Source organism: Nematolebias whitei, chromosome 5 (assembly GCF_014905685.2).
Source record: "Nematolebias whitei isolate Nwh7 chromosome 5, NemWhi1, whole genome shotgun sequence".
NCBI classification, from domain to species: domain Eukaryota; kingdom Metazoa; phylum Chordata; class Actinopteri; order Cyprinodontiformes; family Rivulidae; genus Nematolebias; species Nematolebias whitei.
In genome coordinates, this window is record NC_056502.1 from 3,407,265 (window position 1) to 3,433,081 (window position 25,817).

The 25,817-nt window shown below is 42.7% G+C and overlaps 1 protein-coding gene across 1 annotated transcript in view; it reads right to left on the reverse strand.

Moving 5' to 3' along the window:
* LOC119409799 (glucocorticoid-induced transcript 1 protein) overlaps positions 1 to 25,817 on the reverse strand; it is a 31,661-nt gene that overhangs the window by 4,099 nt on the left and 1,745 nt on the right. Inside the window, exons 3-7 of the mRNA XM_037676702.1 lie at positions 20,643 to 20,791; positions 8,185 to 8,274; positions 4,932 to 5,054; positions 2,659 to 2,796; positions 1,041 to 1,224 (exon numbers count right to left, since the gene is read on the reverse strand). Coding sequence (XP_037532630.1) covers positions 1,041 to 1,224; positions 2,659 to 2,796; positions 4,932 to 5,054; positions 8,185 to 8,274; positions 20,643 to 20,791 — 684 coding nt within the window. The remainder of the gene's footprint in view (positions 1 to 1,040; positions 1,225 to 2,658; positions 2,797 to 4,931; positions 5,055 to 8,184; positions 8,275 to 20,642; positions 20,792 to 25,817) is intronic.

Here is a 25,817-nt window from a genome sequence, read left to right on the forward strand (position 1 = left end):
TGTGTGTGTGTGTGTGTGTGTGTGTGTGTGTGTGTGTGTGTGTGTGTGTGTGTGGAGATGCCCCCCGTCCCTACACAAGTGGTGCAAGAGTTTGGTTCACATTGCCAGCAGTAAGTCGGATTCAGTTCAGTTTATTTATATAGCGCCAAGTCACAACAGGAGTTATCTCAGGGTGGGAGTTGAACTCCACCAGCTGCTCGTTGTCTCAGATTCTGTTCAGAACTTTTATGGACAGAACTTCTCGGTGCAGCCAGGGGGTGGAGGGAGTCCGGTTCAGTGGCCTCAGGATTCATCTCTGCTCTTTGCAGATGATGTGGTCCTGTCGGCGTCATCGTGCCGTGATCTTCAGCTCTCACTGGAGCGGTTCACAGCCGAGTGTGAAGCAGCTGAGATGAGAACCAGCACCTCCAGATCTGAGGCCGTGGTCCTCAGTCAGAGGGTGGATTGTTCTCTTCAGGTCGAGGGTGAGGTTCTGCCTCAAGTGGAGGAGTTCAAGTATCTCAGGGTTTTGTTCACGAGTGAGGGAAGAATGGAGCGAGATTGACAGACGGATTGGTGCAGTGTTTGCAGTATTGTGGACTCTGTACCGGTCCGTTGTGGTGAAGAGGGAGCTGAGCTGTAAGACAAAGCTCTCTGTTTATTGGTCAGTCTACGTTCCTCCCCTCACCTCTGGTCATGAACTCTGGTAAGGATGCTCCCTGGACGCCTCCCTAGGGAGGTGCTTTGGACATGTCCAACTGAGAGGAGACCCCGGGGAAGACCCAGGACATGCTGGAGAGACTAGGTCTCTCTGTTGGTCTGGGAACACATTGGAGTCCTCCCAGAAGAGCTGGAGGAGGTGGCTGGACTTCCCTGCTCAAGATGCTGCCCCGAGTCCAGAACAAGAGGAAGATGATGGATGGATGGATGGATGGATGGGTATTGCTACATTTGACCTGACTGGGAACGTGCTCTTCTCAGGCCAGAAAAGCTTCAAGTTTGTGCATTACATCTCCAGTCGTGCTCCACCGACCTTCGAACAGTTTAGCTGTGAAACGAACCTTTATCGATTTCCTCTGTAGAGCAGGGACTTCCATCAGGGGAGTGGAGGTGGTCGGTGCTGCAGGGGCGCGGAGACGGGCTTGATTCACCGCTCGAAGGGGCCTGCGTGTCCGTGTCACGCGTGTCCCCACTGTGGCGATGCAGCGGGAACGGGGCACGACGGCCATCCACCACCTCCATGGCCTGTGGGGTCAAAAGGTCAAAACGCAGAGGCGGGGGTGAGAAGTCAGACGTGAACGTGCATGAATCTAAAAACTGCAGCGTGACGCTTCATGTTTAAAAACATAGGTGAAAGGTCACAATCCCTCCTCAGTACGATGGGTTATTGATGGGTTATTGATCATTTATTTAAGTAAAGAAGTGAAGGAGGCCTCTGATGTGCTGCTCTAAAGGACAGGTGGAGAAACTACCAGCTCACCTGATGGAGGAACTCCTGAAGAGCTGATGTGAGTCGTGTTCTGCTTGGCTCGGCTGATTCGAATGGAAAAAGACTGCGCTGTAAATCTGTAGGTGTGCGTGTTAAAATGTGTGTGCGCAGCCTCCGAGCCCTGCCAAGGTTTACAGCCTCATATCGGACCTGATTTACCGCCGTCTTTCCCTCCAAGCAACTGAATTCTAGGCCAGAGAATTTATACATGTAGGAAATCTCTTCAAGCCTGTGACTGCGTGTGTGTATTGAATGTTGAGCCCCGTTATTGTTTAAAGTCATCAGCACCGTCCGTTACCTCCACAGGTTCGAAACAGGACTATTCTAAATCAATCTTTGTTTCTTTTGGTGTTGAATTTGTTTAAACTGTTGCTAATATTTATGCTACACAGCAGTTACGATGTTACAATAATAATCTAAGCAGAAAAGCTTCATCTACACCTCCTTACAGTATCGAGATCCATTTTCTTTATATTTGCACCTCATCACGTCATACAGAGGACTAAGCTGCAAAGTGGTAAATTGATAGTTGGCAGTTCTAGTGCATCAGACGAAAAGTCTGTAAGATAAACTCCTCACCTGTAGGTCCCTTGATTGAAAATTATAATCCTAAAGTTTAAAGACCTTTTCTGAGCAGGACGAGCAACAAACGATTTTGTGTAGAAAAGCCCTAAATTGATCGCTATATTCCGGGCATGCTAGCAAAGCAATATTTAGCACCAGCTGGGAAATCAAGATGTCTAAACATGGTTTGAGCTTTGTTTCATCAAAGAACGTCCAGAAATCCTCATTAAAATTAAGATTCAGACCAATTTTTCAGGGGTTATCCTGATTAACAAGACAACTCAAGCTGCATCGTTAGAATTGCTCATATCAGGATGTTCATGTCAAAATGCAGCTTCACAAACCAGGATCCTAAAAAGTGTTTAGTTTGACCAAATATATACGGTTACTTGTTTTTATACTTTGCTTCCATGGAACTTCGTTTTTCCAGCATTAGTTTTCCAAACGTCCCAAACGTCTTTTTCTTTGAGCGTTTTATCTTTTTCCAGCTCTGTCAGACATTTTACTGTGTTTTGGTGAAAGAAGGATTTGACTGACAAATGGCAGAGTGCAGTCCAACAAGGACTCGACAGTGATTTGTGTCAAACGTCTGGAGAGCCACCTCTGGCGTTCGCACACATCTGTACCTGCATGCCGTGCTCCCAGTCATCTCTGACGAAGACGTTTTCCAGCTCACGGTTGATCGCCTCTACGCTGCTTGGCACCCGACATACGAGGGATTTAGTCAGAGGGCTCGTCATCAAAGCTGAGGAGGTTCCCTTGTGCTAGAAAGACACGATGAAAAAAATTACCGTTTTCAACAATTTGTTCTCAAACTCCGACCAGTCCGTCCTCTGCTCAAACTACGTGGTGGAATAACAAGTCTGGAATTTTAATTAACCAAGAATCATTTCGTGCCTGAAGGAGTTCACTTAAAGGTAAATAAATCCCCTGTAAGAAACTAAAGCTGCACTTTGTTTTTAAATTAACGTGTAAGCAGTCCCGTCTCCCACGTGTTTGTTTAGCTACAGAAACAGCCGAAGGGACTGAAAATAGGTCAACGATGGTGAAGTCCGAGGAAGTTTCACGGTTTCGACGTGCTGCTACGGATTCAGTTCAGATTTGGGGAGCGGTGGCGCAGAGGTTAGAGAAGATGGGCCTGTGATCGGAAAGTCGCAGGTTCGACTCCCGTTACGTCAACATCAAAATGTGGGTGGAAAAGGTGAAACGCCCACACCTGCCTCTACCTTCATCTGCCCCACACTGGGCCCCTGAGCAAGGCACTCAACCCCCACCATCTGCTCCCAAAACAGGTCTCTTAAAACTTAGTTCTCGGGACTCAATGAGACTACCTGGATAAATAAAAGATAAATAAAAATAAAAGCATTGCTGAGTAAAGCGTGCAGATACAAAGACACAAAAAGACGCTTTTTCAGGCTTGAAAGCCGAGCTCGTCTTTATGGCCCCCCCCCCCCCCCCCGCCCTGCTTGATCTCCATTATTTATCCCGGACAATTTTCTTACTCGTTCGTTCTCGTCCAGCGGCAGATTCACGTTTCCATTTCCACCTCATCTTCTCCGAGACCCGACGTGGGTCCGATTATGCCACATTTGTTTACCTACTCAAAACACAACCAGCCTCATGAAGGTCAATCACACAACTCGGACTCCTACGTGGTTTCTGGCAGATGCAGCCCGGTGTTTTGTTTACATTGGGTGCGTACCCGCATTTCAGATTTTTGTATCAACTATGAAGCAGCACGGTGGCACAACTGGTAGAGCTGCTGCCTCTCAGCGAGCAGGTCCTTGGTTCAAATCCCGGTCCGGGTGCCTCTCTGGGTGGAGTTTGCATGTTCTCTCCGTGCTGCGTGGGTTTTCTCCGGGTACTCCGGTTTCCTCCCACAGACCAAAAACATGCATGTTAGGCTGATTGGTAACTCTAAATTGTCCCTAGGTGTGAGTGAGAGAGTGAATGGTTGTCTCGTTTGTCTCCATGTGTCCCTGTGATGGACTGGAGACCTGTCCAGGGTGTCCCTGTGATGGACTGGAGACCTGTCCAGGGTGTCCCCTGCCTCTCGCACAGTGATTGCTGTACATGGGCACCAGTGATCCCAGTGACCCAAAAAAAAGAAGATGGTAAAGATGATGGATGGATGGATATCAATTATGCATCTTTCAAACTGCATCATTAGCGTTAGCTCAAAGCTAACCCACTTCATGTTTGCACCTTTAAAACGTTCCATATTTAAGTTTTTCCACATTCTGAAAACGGGTCGAACACAGAAATCTTTGTTTTGTTCTTTAAGCTGCGCAGAGGCTCCATTCTGAGGGATCTGTTAATGAATGAACGGCAAACAAGGACAGAGAACACGTCCAGGCACGTTCCTGTTTCTCTGCACCTCCCTTCATCATTACTGACCACAAAGAAAAGACTGCAGGAGATTATTGTCACACCAGCTGAATCCATTTCAGTTCAGCTTATTTAAATAGCGCCAAGTCACAGCAGAAGTTAGAAGTTTTGCTTTACATTTTATACTTGGGTGGATGTAACTGGGACCCTGTGTACACAATTTCGTTTCCCCACGTGCACCACAGGTGGAGTGAACAACAAACATGCCTATTATCACACACGGCCAGTGAGTAAAGGGGTTCTAATTCTAAACAATCGAACAGTTTGCTTGATGAGAACTTGCAGACATTTAGGTTTCATGATGCAACACTTGATTTATTGTTCAGAGCCGTTAACTCTACGTTAAAACAGGTGGTTGACCTTCAGCAGCTGTGTTTTAGTTCGGTCACCCTCAGTGTCATTTGTGTGTTTCCGTTCAACTGCTAAGATACCTCATCACGTTACTGCAGCGGCTGCTGGTTAATGTTTCCAGCCGAGCAGAGCGGCGGCTCCGGCAGACGAGTGAACTCACCTGTGGTTGGCACGCAGCGCCGTGCGCCGGCTGCAGCAGCTGCAGGGAGATCTGCTCCCGGTCTTTGCTCTGCCGGGTGGCCTGCTTGCTGCGCTGCAGCTGCAGCCTCAGTTTAGCAATCTGCTGAAAGAAAACAACAAACACCAGTTTGTAAATGACGACTCTCTGTGAAGCTCCGTAATAAACCTCTACAGCAGCCGGGCGGGAAAACACCCACCATCAACACTGGGCCTAGAATAAGCACAGAAATTTATATTTACAGATCTAGAAGATTTACGTCTTCGTTTGAATGTGTAATTAACTGATATTCGCCGCCGTCCACCGTTAAAATCTTCTTGTGTTAAGAAATAACAGCCTTGTAGTTTTGGTCAAACCTTGAAAATAAAGAGCACTTATACAACATGTCACACTTAGAAGATGGTAGTAATGACTCTCAGCTACTACCATATCTAAATTTAGCTCAATAATTGTAAATTGGACTAAGATGGAACCACTTTCATGATGCTAATGTCACTTAGCTGTGGAGGCCATTTTGAATTGGACTGATTCCAAAACTTAATCAGTTGTAGATGCACGTCCGTTGATTACTTGATGCAAATCTCATTAAAATTCATCCAGTGGTTTATGAGATATTTTGCTAACAGACAAACTGCCTGTATCCTATGGAGCTAGACCATATATTTTATGACTTAAGAGGATTTTCCATCTTGTGTGGAGGACGTGATCAGTGTGTCACTTCGGGGATTTATCCAACATATTCTCCGCTTTGTGCTTCAATAAAAACGAAGTCAAACGTTGCAGCAGGTCAGTTTGGTGCAACGAGCCGTCTTGCATGTCTGATGAAGAAACGCGTTCGGTGGATGGGTGTTGCTACATCTGGCCTTGTAAACAGGATAGTCTTTGTGAGCCCAACAGACACGGTTGTGCTGTGCAGACAAAGGTGTGGTTCTTCAGCGCAGATCTTGAACTCCTGGCAACACGATCAACAAAGTGACTCGCTCTTTTCAGACGTGTCCACCCACACGTTCAACCGTGGAGGTTGGAGAGCCGCAGCTCGCTGCCGGAGCCAGTCGACAACGACAAGCCCAGGCAACCCCACAGTACTCCTGGTTGATGGGAGCGACAGGTTCTGCTGCTGTTGGTTCTACGGGCCCAAAAGATGAACACGTTTTCCTCCAGGCCCGAGTCAGCGTTCACTCGGCTGTTTTCATGTTTAGACTTTCTTCTGAACAACTTCTGGACTGTAAACATACAAAAGCATCATTTTGGTTGTTTTAACCGTTCGTCAAAACGTTCAGCTCCTTCAGTAGATTACAGTTAGGACTTCTGGTTCTTGTAGATTTTATACTTTTTGAACTATTCAGCTTTATTTACAACAGTTTAATTTATTGACAACTCCAGCATATTTGCTTCTAGGCTTCAGCTGCTGTTCTACGTTTTAGCCTTTAACGACTGTTTTGTTATGTTTAGCTTTCAGTAGTTTGTTTCTAATTTTAGCTTATAGCTACAATTTTCCTGGTTTTACCTTTGAAAAGTTTTTTTTTTAAGCTTTCAGCTGTTATTTTTTTAGCAGCTGTTGCATTATTTTTTTAGCTTTAGCTGCTTTTCTGCAATTTATAGTTTTAAGCTGCCATGTTTCTAATTTTAACTATTAGCTACTGTTTTGCTAGTATTAGTTTGTAGCTAGAGATTAATTAGTTTTGTAATTTACTCAACTGTACCAATTTTAGCATTCATCTACAACTTTAGCTTTGGGTTGTGAACAAAAAAATGAGATCTCAGATACAAGCAGATGAAATGAGTTTTCTCCGCAGGGTGTCTGGGCTCTCCCTTAGAGACAGGGTGAGAAGCTCGATCATCCAGGAGGGACTCAGAGTAGAGCCGCTGCTTCTCCACGTTGAGAGGAGCCAGTTGAGGTGGCTCGGGCATCTGGTTAGGATGCCTCCTGGACGCCTCCCTGGTGAGGTGTTCCGGACACGTCCCACCGTGAGGAGGCCCAGAGGAAGACCCAGGACACGCTGGACGGACTATGTTTCTCAGCTGGCCTGGGAACGCCTCGGGATTCCCCCGGAGGAACTGGACCAAGTGGCTGGGGAGAGGGAAGTCTGGGCCTCCCTACTTAGGCTGCTACCCGACCCCGGATAAACGGAAGAAAATGGATGGATGGATTTACAACTTTATTCCTTTCAACTTTCAGCTGCTCTTCTGCTAATTTTAGCTTTGAATTATGTTCTCTTAGCTTTAGCTGCTGTTCTGCTACTTCTAGCTTTAGGTGCTCATCTGTTTTTCAGCTATTAGCAGCTGCGTTTCCAATTTTAGCTTGTAGCTAAAGTTAAGCTAATATTAGCCTATAGCAACTAATATACTAATTGAGCATTTATCTGCTGTTTTTCTAATATTAGCTTTTGATTCTTTTATTCAATGATTCGCCTTTAGCTTCAACAAATTTCAGCAATCAGCACCGACGCTGAATTTTAGCAGAGAGCTCATTTTTCTCGTTACAGTGAAATTCTTTTTACATTTAGAGGTTTGCAATGAGGTTTCAACAATCGGAAGCTGCAGGAAAAAGTTTTCTGAAACTGTTGAGGCCGTTTGTAACAAACTGCGTCTCTGCTCGAGTCGTTCTTCCCGTCAGCTGAGCTACAGCACATCAAACATTTACACGGAGCGCAGGTAGAGCCCAACAAAAGTTCTAACAGGAAAACTCTTAGAGCAGCCGTCATCGTCTCTGAGACACATTAAGCCATTTCTGACCCAAAACTTGTGCGTACATTTATATATTTCAGTCTCAAAGATCTGCATCAATGAGCTCATCACCATTAGCGCTACAAAGGATGGGTTCCTCTAAATTCACCCGAGCTGTAAAAACTGTAGAAGGGAAACGAACATGTCCGTTCCCCCTTCAGAAACAGCAGCCCATAATAAGATGCACACGGAGAACGGAGGAGGATAAATTTAGGCTGTGGTTTGGAGAGATGGAGTGCATGTGGCTAACTGGTCAGCCTGCCAAAACCAGCAGATAGACAGGAGTGAAAAACTAACGAGAGAAATATTTAGGCTGACCTAAGATGCTCATCAAATACAAACGTACTTTGAAGGACTCGAAAACCTCAAAAATGACATTATTTTATCCAGCGGTGTGGAAATATCTTGGCCTCGCCTCTCGGTGTTGTGACAATATGCCACATTTTTCTGATTGTCGTCAGGAGCAGCTGTGAATCAGCAGAAAGAAAATTAAAACGGGTCAAAGTACCTCTTTCAGGTGGTCTGCACTCCCCCACGAGGCTGACCGCTGGTGAGGACTCCCCAGATCTGCTCCTTCGTCAGTCCAGACACCTGGTGTCTACAACAAACAACAGCGTTATAAGGCGCCATCTTTCCTTACAACACACAGAAAAAACCTCTTCACATTTACTGTTGCAACCAAATCACAAGTTTGATGCCACGCAGGCGCACAACGTTATGGGGACGGTGGATCGATGAATTGTGACGTCGACATGAACGATTCTGAATCCGTTTTAAAATATCAAGAACTGATCATTTTATGTCATACTGAGTAACAAAAAGGCAGAAACTTTAAAGTGCTCAAATATTTTGTGAGGGTAAAAGAAGATTACATTTAAAGATCCACACCGAGCGTTCGTTGCTGCTGCTAACGGAGACGTATGGAGCAAGCAGCGTTAAAGTTTTCACCCAACTCGGAAAAAGCAAATTACAGAGTTCACGGCAACTTTTATTGTGAAGGATTTACGTCCAACTTCAGTCGTTGAAAACCAGAGTTCGTGCACGTTTCACCGCTTGGAACATGATGATACGAGCCATTCACACACTTCACTAACGGATGAAAACAGGAAAAATAGACAGTTTTATCCATTTTCCAAGTTAAAGTACAACTGATTTATACAAATACTGCCAACAGGCATACACACCATTAGAGCTGTCATTTCTAACCTGAACCTGGAGCCCGGCCCGGCCCAGGCCATGATAATGTGCGGGCCAGATCAGTGTCGGGCTTTATATTGCGTCAGGGACGCGCGCTGCCGATGATCCAATTATATGCCAACATGGTTTGCCATACCATCACCAGCTGCACGCAGCCATTTGACCGCGAGCTGACCGGCCGGTTGAAAGAAGTAAAAAGTTCAGTTAAGCTTCAGATGGACTACTGCCAGCGATCCATCGCCCAAATGGACGTTCGTTCAGCCGCTGCGCTCAGCGGACGCGCACGGCCGACGACCCAAACAGGTGAGATCAAAAAATATCTGGCAGGTCAGAGCAGGATGCAGACAGAAGCAGGGGAAGCATTTAATGCACTTTGATGGTTCCTCAGCTCTGATCTTCAGCCCCCTTGTCCGCCGACCGTTAATAGTCGGTGGTATACGCAATCAAAGCTTAATTAAAAATGTTGGTGGGTTTCGGGTTTGGACCTGTAGTTACTGTTAAGTCGTCGGATCAGGTGGGGTTCAGAAATGATGGCTACGGGCTGGGGCCGGGTCGAATCGGATTTTTTGGACTCGAGTGCAACTCTACACACCATTAACTACAGAACACTGATATACATGGATTAACTGTACACAAGAGCTTGTTTACTGTGAATACCTAACATAGACATATGATGTAGACTAGAGCCAGACCGATACAGAAATTTTTGCTATTGCCGATACAGATATTGGGAGGGGGAGATCAATGCCAATAACCGATATATTGGCTGAATTTGTTTAGCCATGTTCACACATGTACACTACACAGTATTTAGTTGCTCGCTGCTTCGGCTGTGCTGAAAGTGAAAGTTAAAGTGGTCTTGAAAGTAGTCCACATGCGCCCTCTGCTGGATACGTTGTACAATTACATCTTTTGCCAGTAAGGACACTGCTCGTTTCCAGTGCTTACATTGGCGCATAACGGGACAATTATGTCCGATACCAATATGTCTCCAACGCCCATATCGGCCTAAAATATCACCCGTACCAATATATTGGCTGGGCTCTAATGTAGACAATAAAAATTTAAAAAATTAAAAGTTTGGCTCTAACCTGTCCTATATACATATTTTAGTTTTTCTAGATAAAGAAACGTTCAGTTTTTAGATGTAAACGTGTACACATCTTAGTGTTTTTATTAGCTCCGAGTGATCAACACCTCATAAAAGTTCTCTGTGTTTAACATGTTTTTACTAAACCAGTTAGAATCCGAATGTTTAATGTTTAAAAAAGCAGCTGATTTAAAAAAAAAAATGGGTGGAAGGAGTTAACTGGTGCTGTGCATTCAGCAGAAAGGCTGTAAACCTGGAACCAATAAATACGAGTAAAACAGTCATGGGTCTCTGAGGCCAGAGCTATATTCCACAGGAAAAACAATCTTTTCTTCCGTTACTGAGCTGGTTTAGGGCTAATCTATCTGCTGCAAGGCAATAAACTCACTCAGTTGTCTGCAGACTACAACGACAAACATAAGAAACTTTAACGGTCAAAATATTTAAGGTAAAGTTCAGAATGACATCTACTCATCTGTCACGAAGGCATAATTGTCAAATACAGGTGGCATTTAATGAGACTTAATGGGGACAGTTTATTATTTGCATTTCCTTCTACAAGTCCACAAATTATTCAGAAGACCACACAGTTAGTAGTGATACATGCGCCCCTTTGGCTTATAGCAAATGCACGGTTCAAACTTGGAGCCATTTGTCCATCAGTAAAAGGAAAACAGCTGATATACAAAATATTTCCTCCCAGAGCACAGAGGCAGTTCTGTCTCACAAAAGTTGTCTTTTAGACCTCCACTGCAGAGACAAGGCAGTGGTTAAGTTATGTAAATTAATGCAAAAACAGAAACAGACTGAGGACGTTTCATAAGGATGTTTGAAACCACATACTTCCTCCCCTGATTATGCTCGTCTACTGGTCCAAAATCATGCAATGTTTTATAGAGAGCGTACGCAACATCCTAAAGGTCGGTGTCTTCAGTCTGCCCGCTGTTTGACTCAACTCAAACAAAAACTTCTGTCCCCGCTAAGGCAGAAGGCCTTACCCTACGATATGGAACATAACAGTGAATAATGAGGAACACCCGTGGAGCTGTTTGAGCTGATTTTCTGGCGCTGGTTCCAACAGAGAAGGACACTTTATTAAACGGTTTCTTGTGCTCTCGTAAAAAGGGCCCACTGTGCTCGGCCACGCTGGATGGCAGATGTGGTGCTAGCATCTAGCATTAACATTTTGTTCATGACCTATGGAATTACGTGTGCAAATCGACGCCTCGGTCAAATTCTGGATGGCCACCACAGCCAACTGACCATAAAAACACAAAAATGGAAATAATTCAGTCGATTTAAACTATAATGTGGTAAAATTTGATGTGGTAGTAGCTGAGAGTCATTCACAACACATACTCTCTCAGTGACGTCTAAGTATTCAGGGTTCCCAGCACTACATGAACAACATTTCTCGAGTTTTCCCTGAAGTTCTAGGAAACATTTTGGTCTCACAAAACACTTCAAACTTGGCACCTTAGGTGGGAGTTGAAGGATTGACTTTGAAGCAGCGAGTTATTTAACGCTCGAACATCAGGAGTTATGAAAGGGGTTACAATGACGCACAGCAGTGTTTCCCATAGGTCACTTGCCTTGACAGGGCGCTCATGCCTCCACGGGGGGTGGGGGCTTTGTTAGTGGCAGCAGCTGTCGACCTGTGGGGTGAATGCAAGAGAGAAGTGGAGCGCTACGTCTGTAGCTTCTTAGCTAGCATGGCTGTATTGCGCGCAGCTAGCTTAGGACTACATCAATGCCAGCAACTGTCGATTGGGGGGGGCGGGGCAGGCAGGGTGCTCGGTTCTGTTGACGGGGCGGGGAGCCCTCCTTGGATAACGGTAGGGGAAACACTGCACTGTAGAAGCAGTACATGAACTCAGTGATACTAGAATGCAAGTATTAATACATGTACACAGCAAAATCCTAGAAAATAATTTTCTTATGAGCAGGTCAGTGCTCGAATTCCCCGTCTGGAAAATATGAAAGTCATTTTCCAGATATTCCGACTTCCAGAGTAGCTGGGAACCCAGAGTATTGCATGAGTTTGTGCATATTGTTATTTTCAAGTTCTGACCAACAACCATGTCCTTTCTCAACATTTAAATCTAAAACTCTGGCATGAAAGGTCGAGCGGGTGATATCCATTACAGAATGCTTGGCCTTTAAAAATTCATTTTAATTTCTTGTCTGTCCAACATCACATTTGTTCCATTTTTGTTTTAGCAGCAGCAAATGTCACTTTGGAAAGTTACGACAGCAAACTGAAGTTAAGGTTCGAGGATAAATATGATGCTGCGACACGAGTTCAGCCAGAGCCTTTAGTGTCTGTTTGCATTTTAACTGGTATTTAAATAAATATCAGTTCATCTATTTATACAGTAAGCTCATTCCCAGAAATCTGCTTTCCACACAGATAAAAAATAAACATGTCAAATTAATCAAAGGTTTGTGTGAAAAAGATGGCAGTGTATGGAGCCAGAATTTTCTTCTAATCTAATCTAATCTTTATGGACTCCTTTTCCATCACCAGAAACCGTTAACACAAACGCCCACCTTTATTTACCTCGGAGGCCTTTTTAAGTGTTTTTTCTCTTGAACCTCCAGCCTGAGTTGTGTGCTTTGTGTACTGACAAGGATGCCAGGTGCTGAGCCTGATAATGTAATGCTGTAGAGATAAAACCCACTGCCTTCAGCTTGCTTCCTATTGTGATTCCCACCCAAAGGGTTACATGCAGGCAACATCCTCAAGAATCCAGCTCTGTTCCAAAGCAGGAAATAATGACTGGGCTTCAATAGAGCTGCAGTGGAATTCGTGCCGTTTTGTTTAGATTGCACGCTGGGACATGCGTGCAGAGCACCCCTGCTATCATGTCGTGGGTCGTAGAGACGAGGAGCGTGCAGTCCGACTTGGCCGGTGACTTTCTGCATCCGTTATCTTCTGCATGTCTGAAACTCACTGCATTCCTTAAAAAAGAAGGATGAATATCTCCCGTTTGGTATTTGTGGGTTTTTCTACAAGATGCATCAGATTACATGATGAGAAGTTTTAAGGTCCTGACACACCTCAAAACCTGGGAGTCTGGCTGCCCCGAACAATGACAGGAAAACAAACTATCTTTAATTTCATCAGAAGTGGTTAGTCAAGAAGCAACATTATTATTACAATGAATTGTTTGCATTCCTTTATGATTTTCAAATTAGAAACAGACAGATAATTAGTTATTTCCTCATCTGTTTATTCATAAGTTTATATAACAAGGTAAACTTATTAAAAGTAGGGCTTGGTGCCTGGTCCTAAATGAAAAATCAAAAGAAGCGTGCTCAAATTATCAACAAAAATAAGGCTGAACTATATAATAAGTGTGTAATACATTAAACACAATTCCTGAATTAGGAGTGAAGCAGTCTAGTATTGCTGATCAAAGATATGACTGAACTTCTGTTGTAACTTGGCGCCATATAAATAAACTGAATTCAATTGATCATGTGATCGTCTCTGAAACAGCAGGTTTGTCAGTCTGCTGCTCTGGAGATCACAGGTGTGTATCAACACAACGCTAAGAAGGGAAGACATCAGCAATGTAGCCTTCTCAATCTTTCTGAGCAGGAGGCTAACAGCTCAGAGTAGGAGGCTGGAGTAATTTACCGACAAACATTGCACACCGATGTTGTGCGGCAGAAGTGTTGGTGAACGTAGACCGTTTAAACGCAGAGGAAAATGTCTTACCAGCATCACAGACATGAAAACAGGAAGTCCTAATCGGTAGCAGCAGTTGGAGGGAGAACGAGACACGGGTACAGTTAAAATTAGTAATGATTAATTTGTTGCAGGACGTTACTTTCAGAAGAACGTGGTCTGCTCATCAATAAAAAGTGTTTGTACATTTCATCACCAGTTAATGTTCTGCAGCCGGAGCAGAGATGAAAACGGTCCACCTTACATTTCTCAGAGAAGTTACGGATTAAATCTGTTCAGCAGGGGTTTCACATTCGTTACTTTTAATTGCTATTTTTGTTTTTTCTACTTAGCTAATGTTTACTCTGCTTATAATGTTCAATCTAAATGTTATCCATCTTCCATTTCTTTATATTTCATAACCGTTAGCCCAGCGGTTTGTTTATCACAAATAAAGGATATTTTGAGATAAAAGTACCAGATGATGCAGTCGAGACAATCTCATGGTGCTCGGTGTGGAAAGAAACAAGACAAATGCAATTTTCAAGTATGAAATGAAACTTTAAAGTTCTTGCTCAATAATCCAGGTCATTTGGTGCCGTTTATAAGACAGTTTGTTGTGGCTCCTCGGACTGATGAAGTCTTTTGGATTAAAGATTAAACGTCTCAACACAAAGAAACCGTTCAGAAGACCTGAATGAACTTTGATGGATTTTTTAACCTGGATTATTGAGCATGAACTTTGATGTTTTGAGCAGGTACAGTCTAAGAAGCAGGAGAGGATGATGAGCACAACGAAGAGGAGGGGGAGGCCTTACGGGCCAACTCTGAGATGTAAAATAAATTTCAGAGTGTTTTAAAAATCCATGACTTTCGCTGCGTGTTCGTAGTCATGAAAATGGGGAGAAATCTGTATAATTTATGGAAAGTCCATAAGACTTGACATGACAATGAAATGAGGTGTATGCTACATTCAACAATGGTAAAAACGGGAAGTTTTTATTTTTATTTGTACAGTTTTAGTGAATGTAGACGCGTGGGACACTTGTCTAAGTGGCAAAATCTCTGCCCGTTACCTGTTCTTGGAAAGGCAGCAATGACCTTAGAGAAGCAACGGTTACAAATTAGGAAGGATTAATGGCGTTTTCCAAACTACTTGGAGTCCATTATTTTACCCACAGAAAGGTTATTCACAAATGGAAAGCATGTAGGACAGCTGTCAATCTTCCCAGCAGTGGACGTCCCAGCTGAGAGACATGACAAAACAAGAAGCTACAACACAGTCAACAGCATCAGTTAGCATGTCGTTAAGAGTTTATCAAGTTCAGAAGCACAGCTTATTTGAAAGGATTGTCACCGAGACAAAAAAAAAAAAACCTTCTCTCTAATAAATATAACATCATACATACAACGAAAATATATCATCACAGTCCCTGTGACCCACATCTTCAATCTCTCCATAAGACAAAACTCCATCCCAGACACTTGAAAACAGCCTTTGTTCTTCCTTTGCTGAAGGGAGGTGACCCCACATCACTGAGTAACTATCGACCAATCTCTAAACTCTGTATTTTAGCCAAGGTTCTAGAAAAACTGATAAACTCTCAAATCAAAAATGACCTGGACTCATTTAACATCTTACCTCCACATCAATCTGGTTTCAGGAAACAACACAGCACAACCACTGCTTCACTGAAGGTTCTTAATGACGTTGTTGAAGCACTGGATGCTAAGGATTATTGTGCTGCACTTTTCTTAGACCTGTCTAAAGATTCTGACTCTGTGGATCAGAACATCTTGTGCCATAAACTCTCAGAAACTGGTTTCTCAGATCACACCATTGGTTGGTTCTCTAACTATCTCTCAGACCGGAGGCAATGTGTTCAACATAATGGTACTTCCTCCAGTTATTTAACAGTCAACAATGGTGTACCACAAGGCTCAGTCTTAGGACCCACCCTCTTATCTACATATGTAATGTAGGTCAGAGCATCCCTGATGCATCCATACATTTCTATGCTGATGACACAGTTGTTTATTGTCGAGCTAAAAACGGTTGCTAAGGTTTTCCAGCTTTTGTAGTCCGCTTTTAACATCGTCTAGTCAGATTTGTTCCGTCTCAAACTTGACGTAAACGCCGACAAAAACAAAGGAATGCTGTTTTCAAAAAGGAACTAGATCCCAGTAGTTCTTCCTTCGATTTTATCATGGAATAGTGTCCCTATTGAGTTTGTTGATTCCTACAAATATTTGGGTATCGGTCAATTTGCATCTCTCTTTTAAGCTCCACGTGTAAAACCTAGTGAAGAAACTGGAAGTTAAACTGGTTTCTTTTTCAGAAATAGATCCTGTCGAACTCTGAATGCTAGGAAACACCTTGTAACTGTGACTTTCCTTCCCTCCATTGATTACGGTGACATTATTTACATGAACGCTCCTACAAAGAACCCTGCACATGTTGGATGCTGCAGATGTTGGATGCTGTCTATCATGGTGCACTAAGATTCATAACTGGCTGTGATTATCGTACCCACCACTGCACCCAGTATTCACTGGTTAACTGGACATCATTAACTTCACGCAGACCCTCTCACTGGTACATCTTCATCTTTAAATCACTTCTTGGTCTGCTGCCTTCATACATCTCCTCCTACATGTCTCTGTGTGAGTGCAGCTACAGCGTGCGCTCTCAGGACATCATTACCTGCAGTGTTCCCTCAGTGAGGACTGAACTAGACAAAAGGACCTTCTCCTACTCCGCTCCCGTTTCCTGGAATATCTTGCAAAAAGATCTTAAGCTCTCGACCTTTGACCTCTCTAAGTGGCTTTAAAACAGTTCCTGGGAAAAACCAATGCAGACATGTTCCTGTTTTTAGTATTTTACATCGCTTCACAACCTAGATGTTTTTTGTTACATTTATTTTAATACCATTTTATTTTCACTTGTTATTCTCAATTTGTATTCATCCTTTATGATTATCCATTGTTGTCATCACTCTTTGTTAAAATCAGGTCTCTCTTGTAAATGAGTCCCCGAGGCTCAATGGGATTTACTTGTATAAATAAAGGTTGAATGAAAAAAAATGGCAGCACATCCTGAGTTTTCAGAATTTAATCTGAGCTTAGATAACTTCTGGAACAATGACTTGAGAAGATGAAACCACTGTTGACACAACTGATGATAACCACAGTTGCAGATTTGGAGAAAAAACAAACAGCATATCAGTGCAAACGTCTCATACCAAGTGTCAGCACGGTGGTGGAGGGCTGATAATTTGGGGCTTGCTTTGCAGCCACAGGTTCAGGGCACGTGCAGTCACTGGTTAGTCATTCTAAAGTATTCTTGAGGTAAATGTGAGACTGAAGCTTGACCATAATTCTGATATAAATAGGACAATGATCCCAAAATCAGCACAATGGATAGGGAAAAATAGAATCACATACGGTGTGTGTGTGTGTGTGTGTGGGGGGGGGTGTCTTATTAGATCCAAGCCTAACTATGCAAATTTTTAGAGGGAGCATTTAAATTTGCATTGTTTGAAAAAAAAAACAAAAAAAACAGCATTCATTTATCAGTGGTCAAATGGCAAATTTCTACAATCCGCAATAAAAGTAATTTTTAAAATGAGAGTACGAGGCAGCACACACCATTTGATCCGTCTGCTTTAGTGTGTGTGCTTGTTCTTTTAAAGTCGAGTCGGTGTGGCGGTCCTAATCTTCATGCAGATATTCTCTGTGTTCTGCAACCACAGGGCCTACGGCCTGCAGACCCATCCTGGAACAGTGATTAGCATATGTATGGACCCTCTTCTTCTCAACTCCCACACAAAAGGCAGGCAGCCATGAGGGCCAGGTGGCAAGCAGTGGGATTTCTCCTAGCCTCGCCTCAGGGACAGGTGCAAACAGCTTCACCTCCATGTGGAGTTGTATTACAGCTCAAAGGAGAGGCCGTCTTGAACTTACGAAATACAAAACAAAAGAGACCAGGGACCTTTTGTCTGCTGCTTTCTGCCGTTGTCTTATGAAAAGAGCAGGGCTCGGGCAGAACTTGTTAACAGGAAGTGGTTTCCCACTATCCTTAGGGGAGCATTTAAACACTCAAGGAAGGACAAGTGTGTCACAGTCTTTTACATTAATACCACATAGTCAAATGTTTTCCATCAAAACCTTCCGCTCTTTAAACACACAAGTTTCCTTAATGGGTTTATACTAGTCTGCGTTCATTCAGATTTTTAAAAGTAGTAGCTGGAAACGAGGCCGAGGCAATTTCACCAGGACGGGCGAGTATCACGATGTGCCACCAGAAACATTAAATACATAAAGATAACAGCACTTGTGTTCCCAGATGGTTTTGTATCCTAACATTTTCCAGGCTAAAGTAATTAAACTGATTTTCCATACTTTCCAGATCTACACAGGAACACTGTAATTAGAGGTGTTTACTTTGCACACAGCCTCTTCAAGAAATCTCACAAGCCCCCCCTCGCCACTTCCTCAGCCTACAAACAAAGAAACTCGAGGCAAATGAGGGGTAAAGGGATGAAGCCCATGTAAATTAGACTTTGCGGTGTTCATTCAGTCACATAAAAAGGCTTCTGTTGGCAACAAGGAGAGCTGCGCTCATTGAAATCATACATATTCAATATTTATTCATAATTGTAAACCACTGCAACCCCCCCACCAGACAAAAATTAAGCTATTTGAATAAACCTGCACAGCAGGACTCATGGATAATTATGTATGGCCTGCTAACCAATAACACTGTGGTCAGGCTAAATGTAAAGCCCATGGATCTTAAACGTGTTGGATATGAAAATATTGATGCAGTGATAGAATTTCTAAGACACTGGACCGGCGCTGACACCGCTGCTGTCCACCAATTACTGTAGCAGTCTCTGGTGTTCAGCAGCCACATTAGGAGAAACCAGTACTTATTTCTGGCACTCCAAACTGGAATCATTTTACACGGGATCAGTGAAGGTAGTAACATTTAGCGATTAAACAGGCATTATGGCCAAATAATAATAATATCAGATACATTTTCAGGAAAACCTGTGACCAACTACAACTCATAAAGCACATGGAGCGAAACACAATCAGCACATTATTATTACACTGCTTTAGATATTACAGACAAAGATTTATCTTTTCCTGAACAACCCATTTGATGCAAATGGAAGATTTTATTTTACCAAACGCTCCTTCTCCAATAAGGAACTGTAAAATATATTTATAGTACAATGATTCAGCCATAATCTTTTACCTGCTTCTTCCTCATCGGACCACGGAGGTGCAGTACAATGATTCTATGTATAATTAGTCAAATCACAACAAACTTCAAGAATTTGACTTGACTAATAAATTTGCCTCAGGTGAAGGAGTATCTGTATCTGATCACCTTGTTGGGTGATGGTAAATGGAGCGGGAGATGGCTCAACGGATTAGAGCCTTGTTCTCAGTAATGAAGGCGTTGCTTTGGTCAGTCTGGTGAAGAAAGAGCTGAGTCGAAAGCAAAGCTCTTGATTTACTGGTCTGTCTACAATCCAACCCTCACATGTGGTCAAGATCTATGGATCCTAAATAAAAGAACAAGATCCTGGACACAAAAAGCTGGATTTAGCTTCCTTTGTAGGGTATCCAGGGTCAGCCTTAGAGATGGGGTGAGGAGCTCTCTCATCTGCGGGTGGAGGTGCAGAGTAGAGCTGCTGCTCCTCTGCATTGAAACAAGTCATTTGAGGTGGTTTGGTCATTTGATTAGCATGCCTCCTGGACGCCTCCCTTTGGAGGGTTTCCAGATATGCCCAACTGGGAAGGTAATCCAGGGCAGACCCAGAACTCACTGGAGGGATTATATATCCTCTATGGCCTGGGAACAACTTGGGATCCTCCAGGAGGACCTGGAGTGTTGCTGGGGAGAGGGAGGTCTGGGATTCCCCCCCAGACATGTTGCCCGTGTAACTTGACTGCAGATGAGCAGTAGAAGACGGAGACAAATAACGGCCGTGGCTTTTGTTGTATTACCGGTGTGTCAGGCTTCTCTGTTCCCCTGATGATGTGCAATGCCATGTGGAACCAAACACTTTCAGCCATTCACCCAAATATATTGAAGAAATCTTCCCGTTTTGTTTTAACCAGATCATTTTGTACATTTCAAAGTTTCAGAGTGTGAATAAAATAATTTGCAGAGAACATTTGTAACGGTTGGACAATGTTTGATTTAATCATCAAGAAAGCCTGGCCATAACAACACGTGAAACTTAAAATTACTACACAAACTCAAGGTTTTTATTTTATTTTATAAAAAGGCAACTGCCTATTTAATGTATGCAGAGATGCAGATTACAAAGGTAAAGGCTTATTTATACCAGACAAGTCCAATATTACCAGGTACTACAAAGAAAGGCTATCAAAAATACGAGTAGCATTCTTTGAAAAACAATTTGCATGCTGCCTGCCCCTTTGCGTCCAGGGTTCGAAACAAACCAGCATGACTTGTTTGCACTCAGATTACGTGATGGCAATGACTCTCAGCAACTACCACACCAAATATTACTTTCCGCTGCTCTCTTCTTCAGGGGTCACCACAGCGAGCAAACTTGCATGAAAGATTTGGCCATTTATTTTACGCCGGATGCCCTTCCTGACGCAACCTGGGCTCGAACCCACAACCTCAGGATTACAAGCACAGCCCACTGAGCTTTATATTAATGATGTATAACAAAATATTTGACATATTAATCCACACTTGGCTCAGTATCTGTACAACTGACCAAGTCATGGTCACTAAAGCCAATTAGCTGTGGCAGCCATCTTAAATCAGGTTGACTTCAAAAAGGTTATCGGTTGTAAATGTGCATCAAATAAAATCTGTCCAGTGGCACATGAGGTATTTTGCTAACAGACAAAGAAAGATGTCGACACAGGCAACAATATGATAGCCTGCCGTTAATGGCAATAATTAAAAAAACAATGCCAGCTACCGTTGGGTGCTGTGAATGGTCAGTACCTGCGTGGCTTTGTCTTTCATACAGGAGGGGTAGTGTCCATGGGAGTCCCGAGGCCACTGGCCCGTGAGGTATGGCCCAGTGATGGCATCCAAAGACGATGCCCTTCGGATGGCACTAGAACTTCGTACTTGTATCTTGGATCTTTCTGCTGTGAATATATAAAAATAAATAGTTTAATTCTGGTTCAGGTTTCTGTCGTGTGCATCTGTTTTTTAATTTTTTAGTACAAATAAGAAACCAAGAACTAGGGGCCATTATTAGAGAGACACAACAACCTCCATAAAAAAGAAAAACCTTGAACACAATTGCATTATTAGTCCCTGTCAAACAGGACCCCGAGTACATTCTGGCTTTACAAAAAAAAAAAAAAGACATGGCTACAAAATGTGGTCGTTACCAAGGTCCCACCTAAAAATAAACTGCAACACTATCCATGCCCCTGTTTTAATACTACTACAATTAAACGTGTTTTATTGAGACGAGTTTGACCTCGATCCCGTCGTGTTTTCAAACTGTGAACTGTTTTTCTGACATCTGAACTGTTAGCGAGGAGGAGAGCCCAGCCCTGGAGCAGATGGATGAGCAGGAGTATCTGATGGTATGAGAGAAATCTGCTATGACCTAGAGCAGTGAAGCATACACCACCCACATAAGAACTCAAACCACCACACCGCTAACGCACATCAATACTGCCTGCATCCACACAATATTCCTGCTGAGGCACGCAGTGTTGAGAACAAACAGAAGACAATAAAACATCCGACCTGAGAATAAATGTTTGAGAGCATCGAGGCTGCAGCTACCCTCTGAATTAAAACGGGTACGTAATGACAACAGCTGTTTGTGTTGTTGCAAAACAATGAGTCAGACTCAAAGGTGTGAGACTGGCTGAACGCTCAGCTCGATCAGGCGCTGGGTGCAATGACTGTTGGTTCAGACTTTTGTGCTTTTCAAAATATTGACATTTACAAATTGCTACAATTATTTCAGTCTCTCTGAAATCTTCAGCTTCATTGTACCGGCTTTACTTTTCTTTAAATGTTGCTTTTAGTTTTTAACTACCACTCAGCTTTTAGCTTCTAGCTAACTTTATCTTTTTTTAAATTTTCTTTAGCTTTGGTCTAGCCTTTAAATACTTTTCGCTTCAGGCAAACCTTTGAACACTTAACCATCCTTTTGCTATTTTAAATATCTTTCTCACTTAAAGAAACTGGTCCAGATGACACAGTTCAACCTTTTTTGTTATTTTAAATATCATTTTGCTAGTTAGAGCTTTTAACTAACATTGTGCTACTTTCAGATGTTAAGCTATCATCTTCTACAACAAGCTAGTACTTCACTACCTTTAGCTGTCAGACAACTTTTTGATACATTTATCTAGCCTTTTGAAACTTTTTCCTTCTAGATACTATAGTGTTACCTTTAGCTTTTATCTAGGCGTTTGCTAAATTTAGCCATCTTCTTGCTACTTTATGCTTTTAATGCAACAAGTCAGCATTTTACTACTTTTGTCTATCAGCTGAATTGTTGCAATGTTTAGCTAGCCTTTGGCCACTTAACTAGCTTTTGCTATAATTAGTTTTACTTTTGTTACTTTAAACTTTTGGCTAGAGCTTTACAATTTTTGGCTTTTAGCTAGTCCTTTGCTTCCATTAGCATTTAGCTAGTGTTGAGCCTCTTTACCAACTTAGTTTTAGCCTGTTCTGCAGATTACAGCCGCGCTCAGCTTTCACGCAAAATGAAATTTGTCTCCTTCTAGTCTGAGCAGGCTAAAGCTAAGGTCTTTCCAACACTCGTACATAAAACACACACAGACTAATGCATCTACACGCGGCACCTCGGTCTCAGAGCTACAGGACCGCTCATTGTTGTTCTTTGTGCACAAAATACACAAGCCCAGCCACCCAAAGGTATTGCCTAAGTAAGCTCACTGGTCTGCAGTCAAATTCCCTGAAGCAATGCAGACACGGGAAGCAGGCTACATTTCTATCAATATTGATATAGGCCAAGCCAGAGCTCCCACAACTGGGATTGTGGTTATTTTCCATTGCCCCCACATTAGCCAGACTTCAATAATCTCCTTATGAGAAAAAAAGAAACAATGTGAAAGACATCAAAGCAGTCCATCTGCTGATTTCAGTAAGAACATGATGCTGTGACTTTAAAGGAATACTTTTCAGGCTGAATTTTAACATGAGCTTTTCTCTCACAAGACATTCAGCAGGCGGTGAAAAAGTCTCCATGTTTCCAGGGTTTTAAATGGGTGGTTTATTAACTGTAGGGCAGAGGCAAATATAAAAACAAACATGTGGTTCAGATGGGTAAACCATAGCATGACTGCTTCCTGTGGGGTTTCACAGAGTGTTGGAAAACAAAAATCCACAGCTTTTTTTGCTTGATCCTAGAAACACTGAACAAAAATCCACAAAAATTCAGAAACCTTCCAAGAAATTTACTGTAATTCTAACTGAAGCCACGCCTAGCAGACAAGGGTTGTTTTTTAAACTGGAAATAACTTTGTCAGGCATTTTCAAGTGGAATTAGCACAACTAAAGCAAAGACCATAAAAAAACATCACAAAGAGATAGTGATTTCTTATTTTAGCCTTTAATGGAAAGAAAAGCAAAAATCGTCAATTATTGGTTTAATATGGGCCGAGATGGTGATGGGGCAGGGCAGCCGACTCAGGACCTTCGATCTTCAGACCTAGCAATAGGAATGTGCGATATGGCATAAAATTCATATCACGATATGTATTGTGAAGGGTGGCGATAACAATATATATCGCAATATGTAAAAGGAATTTTTTAAAAAGCATAGGGTGTCCTTTTGCCATCATACATTTTGAATTAAAAAAATTCCACTACTAGGTCCAGAGAGTTTTAGGCTTCTTTCTTGTAGTGCAAAACAGTGCAAAAGATCAAATGTAGTTTTAGCCATATGTTTTAAACAAAATAATATGTCGTTAACTCTTAACAGTTTCCAGTCTCACTTTATAAATGAACAGCAACAGAGCAGCAACTGAAACACTTCACCCTCCAAACCTCTAGTGGGCGACTCCTTCAGCTTTAATGGAGAGCTGACACAAAATGAGTCTGTGGCTTTGACCAGAGGGTCTCGCAGTAAAATCACACAACACGGAGTTCTTTTCACAGATCAGGTTTCTCTAAAGCTAACCAACGATTACTTTAACTTTCGACGGAACAGCGTTTTGCGCATGCGTCAGAATACGGCAACTCTACGGCAAGCCGGCCATAGCTAGCTTGTAGCTTCGCTACTTAGCTCTCGAAGAAGACTTTAACACCACTTGCGCACAGTTTTCAACTAAAAAAAGTAAATATTAAACTGACAGCTCTTATTTTACTTCAGACAGCATTACTGCGGTTAGCCGGTAGAAGACAGATCTCTATCGTAGACTTAACGTCTATCGTTTCTACCGTGTACCGTTTATATCGCGCATTCCTACCTAGCAATAGTGAGTAAATAAGTGGATAGGACTGAAAATATTGTGTCAAGTTGAAGGGCACAAGTCTTTTCTGACCCATATCATGAAGAACGATGCGATGAAACTGAATTTATTTCATTGTGAAATCAACATTTACTTTATGGCAAACTGAAGCAAAATAAACCCAAACTGTTCTCCTGAAGCTGCTTTTCTATTTATTTAAAAGTTATCGATATCAATGTTTCCCCTAACTTTATCCTGTCAAGAGAACTGAGCAACAGGATTACCAAAATTACAAACCAGAAAAAAAAATAAAACTTGGCCCAAAATGAGCGAACAATTATCCTACGTTAAAAGAAAAATTGCTTAAGAAAAGATTACAGGGTTTTTATGAGGTATGAACTTGGGAGGTGGGGCTCAAGACCTTTACATAGTCCTGTATGTAGACCAGTTCTCCAGGTTAACCTCGAAGAAGAGCTTTAAAACTCGTGACTATCCTCGAAACAAGCCAAATCACACAAACTGTTACGTACAGACAAGGAACAGAAAACAGCACAGCTGCTCCGATTCAGACGCCACGTTGTGAGGACGGTGTGGTAGGAGGCCGACGTCATGAAGGTCAACCAAAAAGGTCAAATTGAGAAATATACTTCTGACGCAACATTTCTCATAACTTCTGAACCATCTGGACAGAGTGCAGAAGATCTTTACGACGACGTGTTCTCCAGTCGTGCCACGAGTTGAAACCGTTAATGAGTTAGTGAGAAGCAGGCACCTGCTGCTTCTTGAACATCTACCTGGGTACAGTGAAGAACAAAATAATCCTCTTATTGTTACTTTTGTATGGTTTTAGCCATGTTTAATCTTAACCACCACCGAGATCCTCACTGATAAGTCATCATCTGAGGCTTCTCATCAGTATTTGGATTTTTTTGAGGCCACAGCCATGAAGGAAGGTCTAGCCTCCACTGACATGAGACACTGGTCTGGGTTAGAGGTTGTCTCAGAGGACTGAGGTATGTGTGGCATGCTGCTGGAGTAGGAAATCAACACCAATACCTGGCCAGACTGGGACAAAATTAATCTGGCCTGGTAAATCTGACTTCTTAGTTGTGTATGGAAGAGACTTTGCTTCCTGCCCGGCATGGTACGCTGGTCAAGGCTGGAGGTCATATTGTTCAAAGAACTGAAGAATGTGAAGTCTGCACAAGCACAAAATTACTCAACACAAAGACCACAAAGACAGGAGCAGAGCCATTGTGGTTAAAAAGGTAAGAGGAGAAGCTACTCTGTGTGCCTAATGGAAGAAGGTCTGGTTTGGCTGATGATGCAGAAAGAACCACTGAAGTTAACAGAACAGGCATAAGCTGTATTCACACAACTCCATATCAACGTTTTAAACAATCACCAGGCAACCGGCGGTCATGTGTGCGTTTTGTAGAGAAAACTGTGTCTGTCCTGCAACACGAAACAAAAAGTTGTGCAGTTCTGGATTGTGGAAAGACGTTGCAAACAAATGACAGGCCACAGTGTCAATATTACCCGAGAGAAGAGGCTGCATAAACAAGATTTAGTGGAGAAATGGTGATTTAAAGCTCCTGGACTCTCATAACCTCCTTCACTGTAAATCCATAACACTTCTAAGAACGGGCTGAGCACGAAATATCACAAAGCTGCTCTCCGTTAAGTGTGGCATCATAGTAGTGAGGGGTATCACATGCTGCAGGTC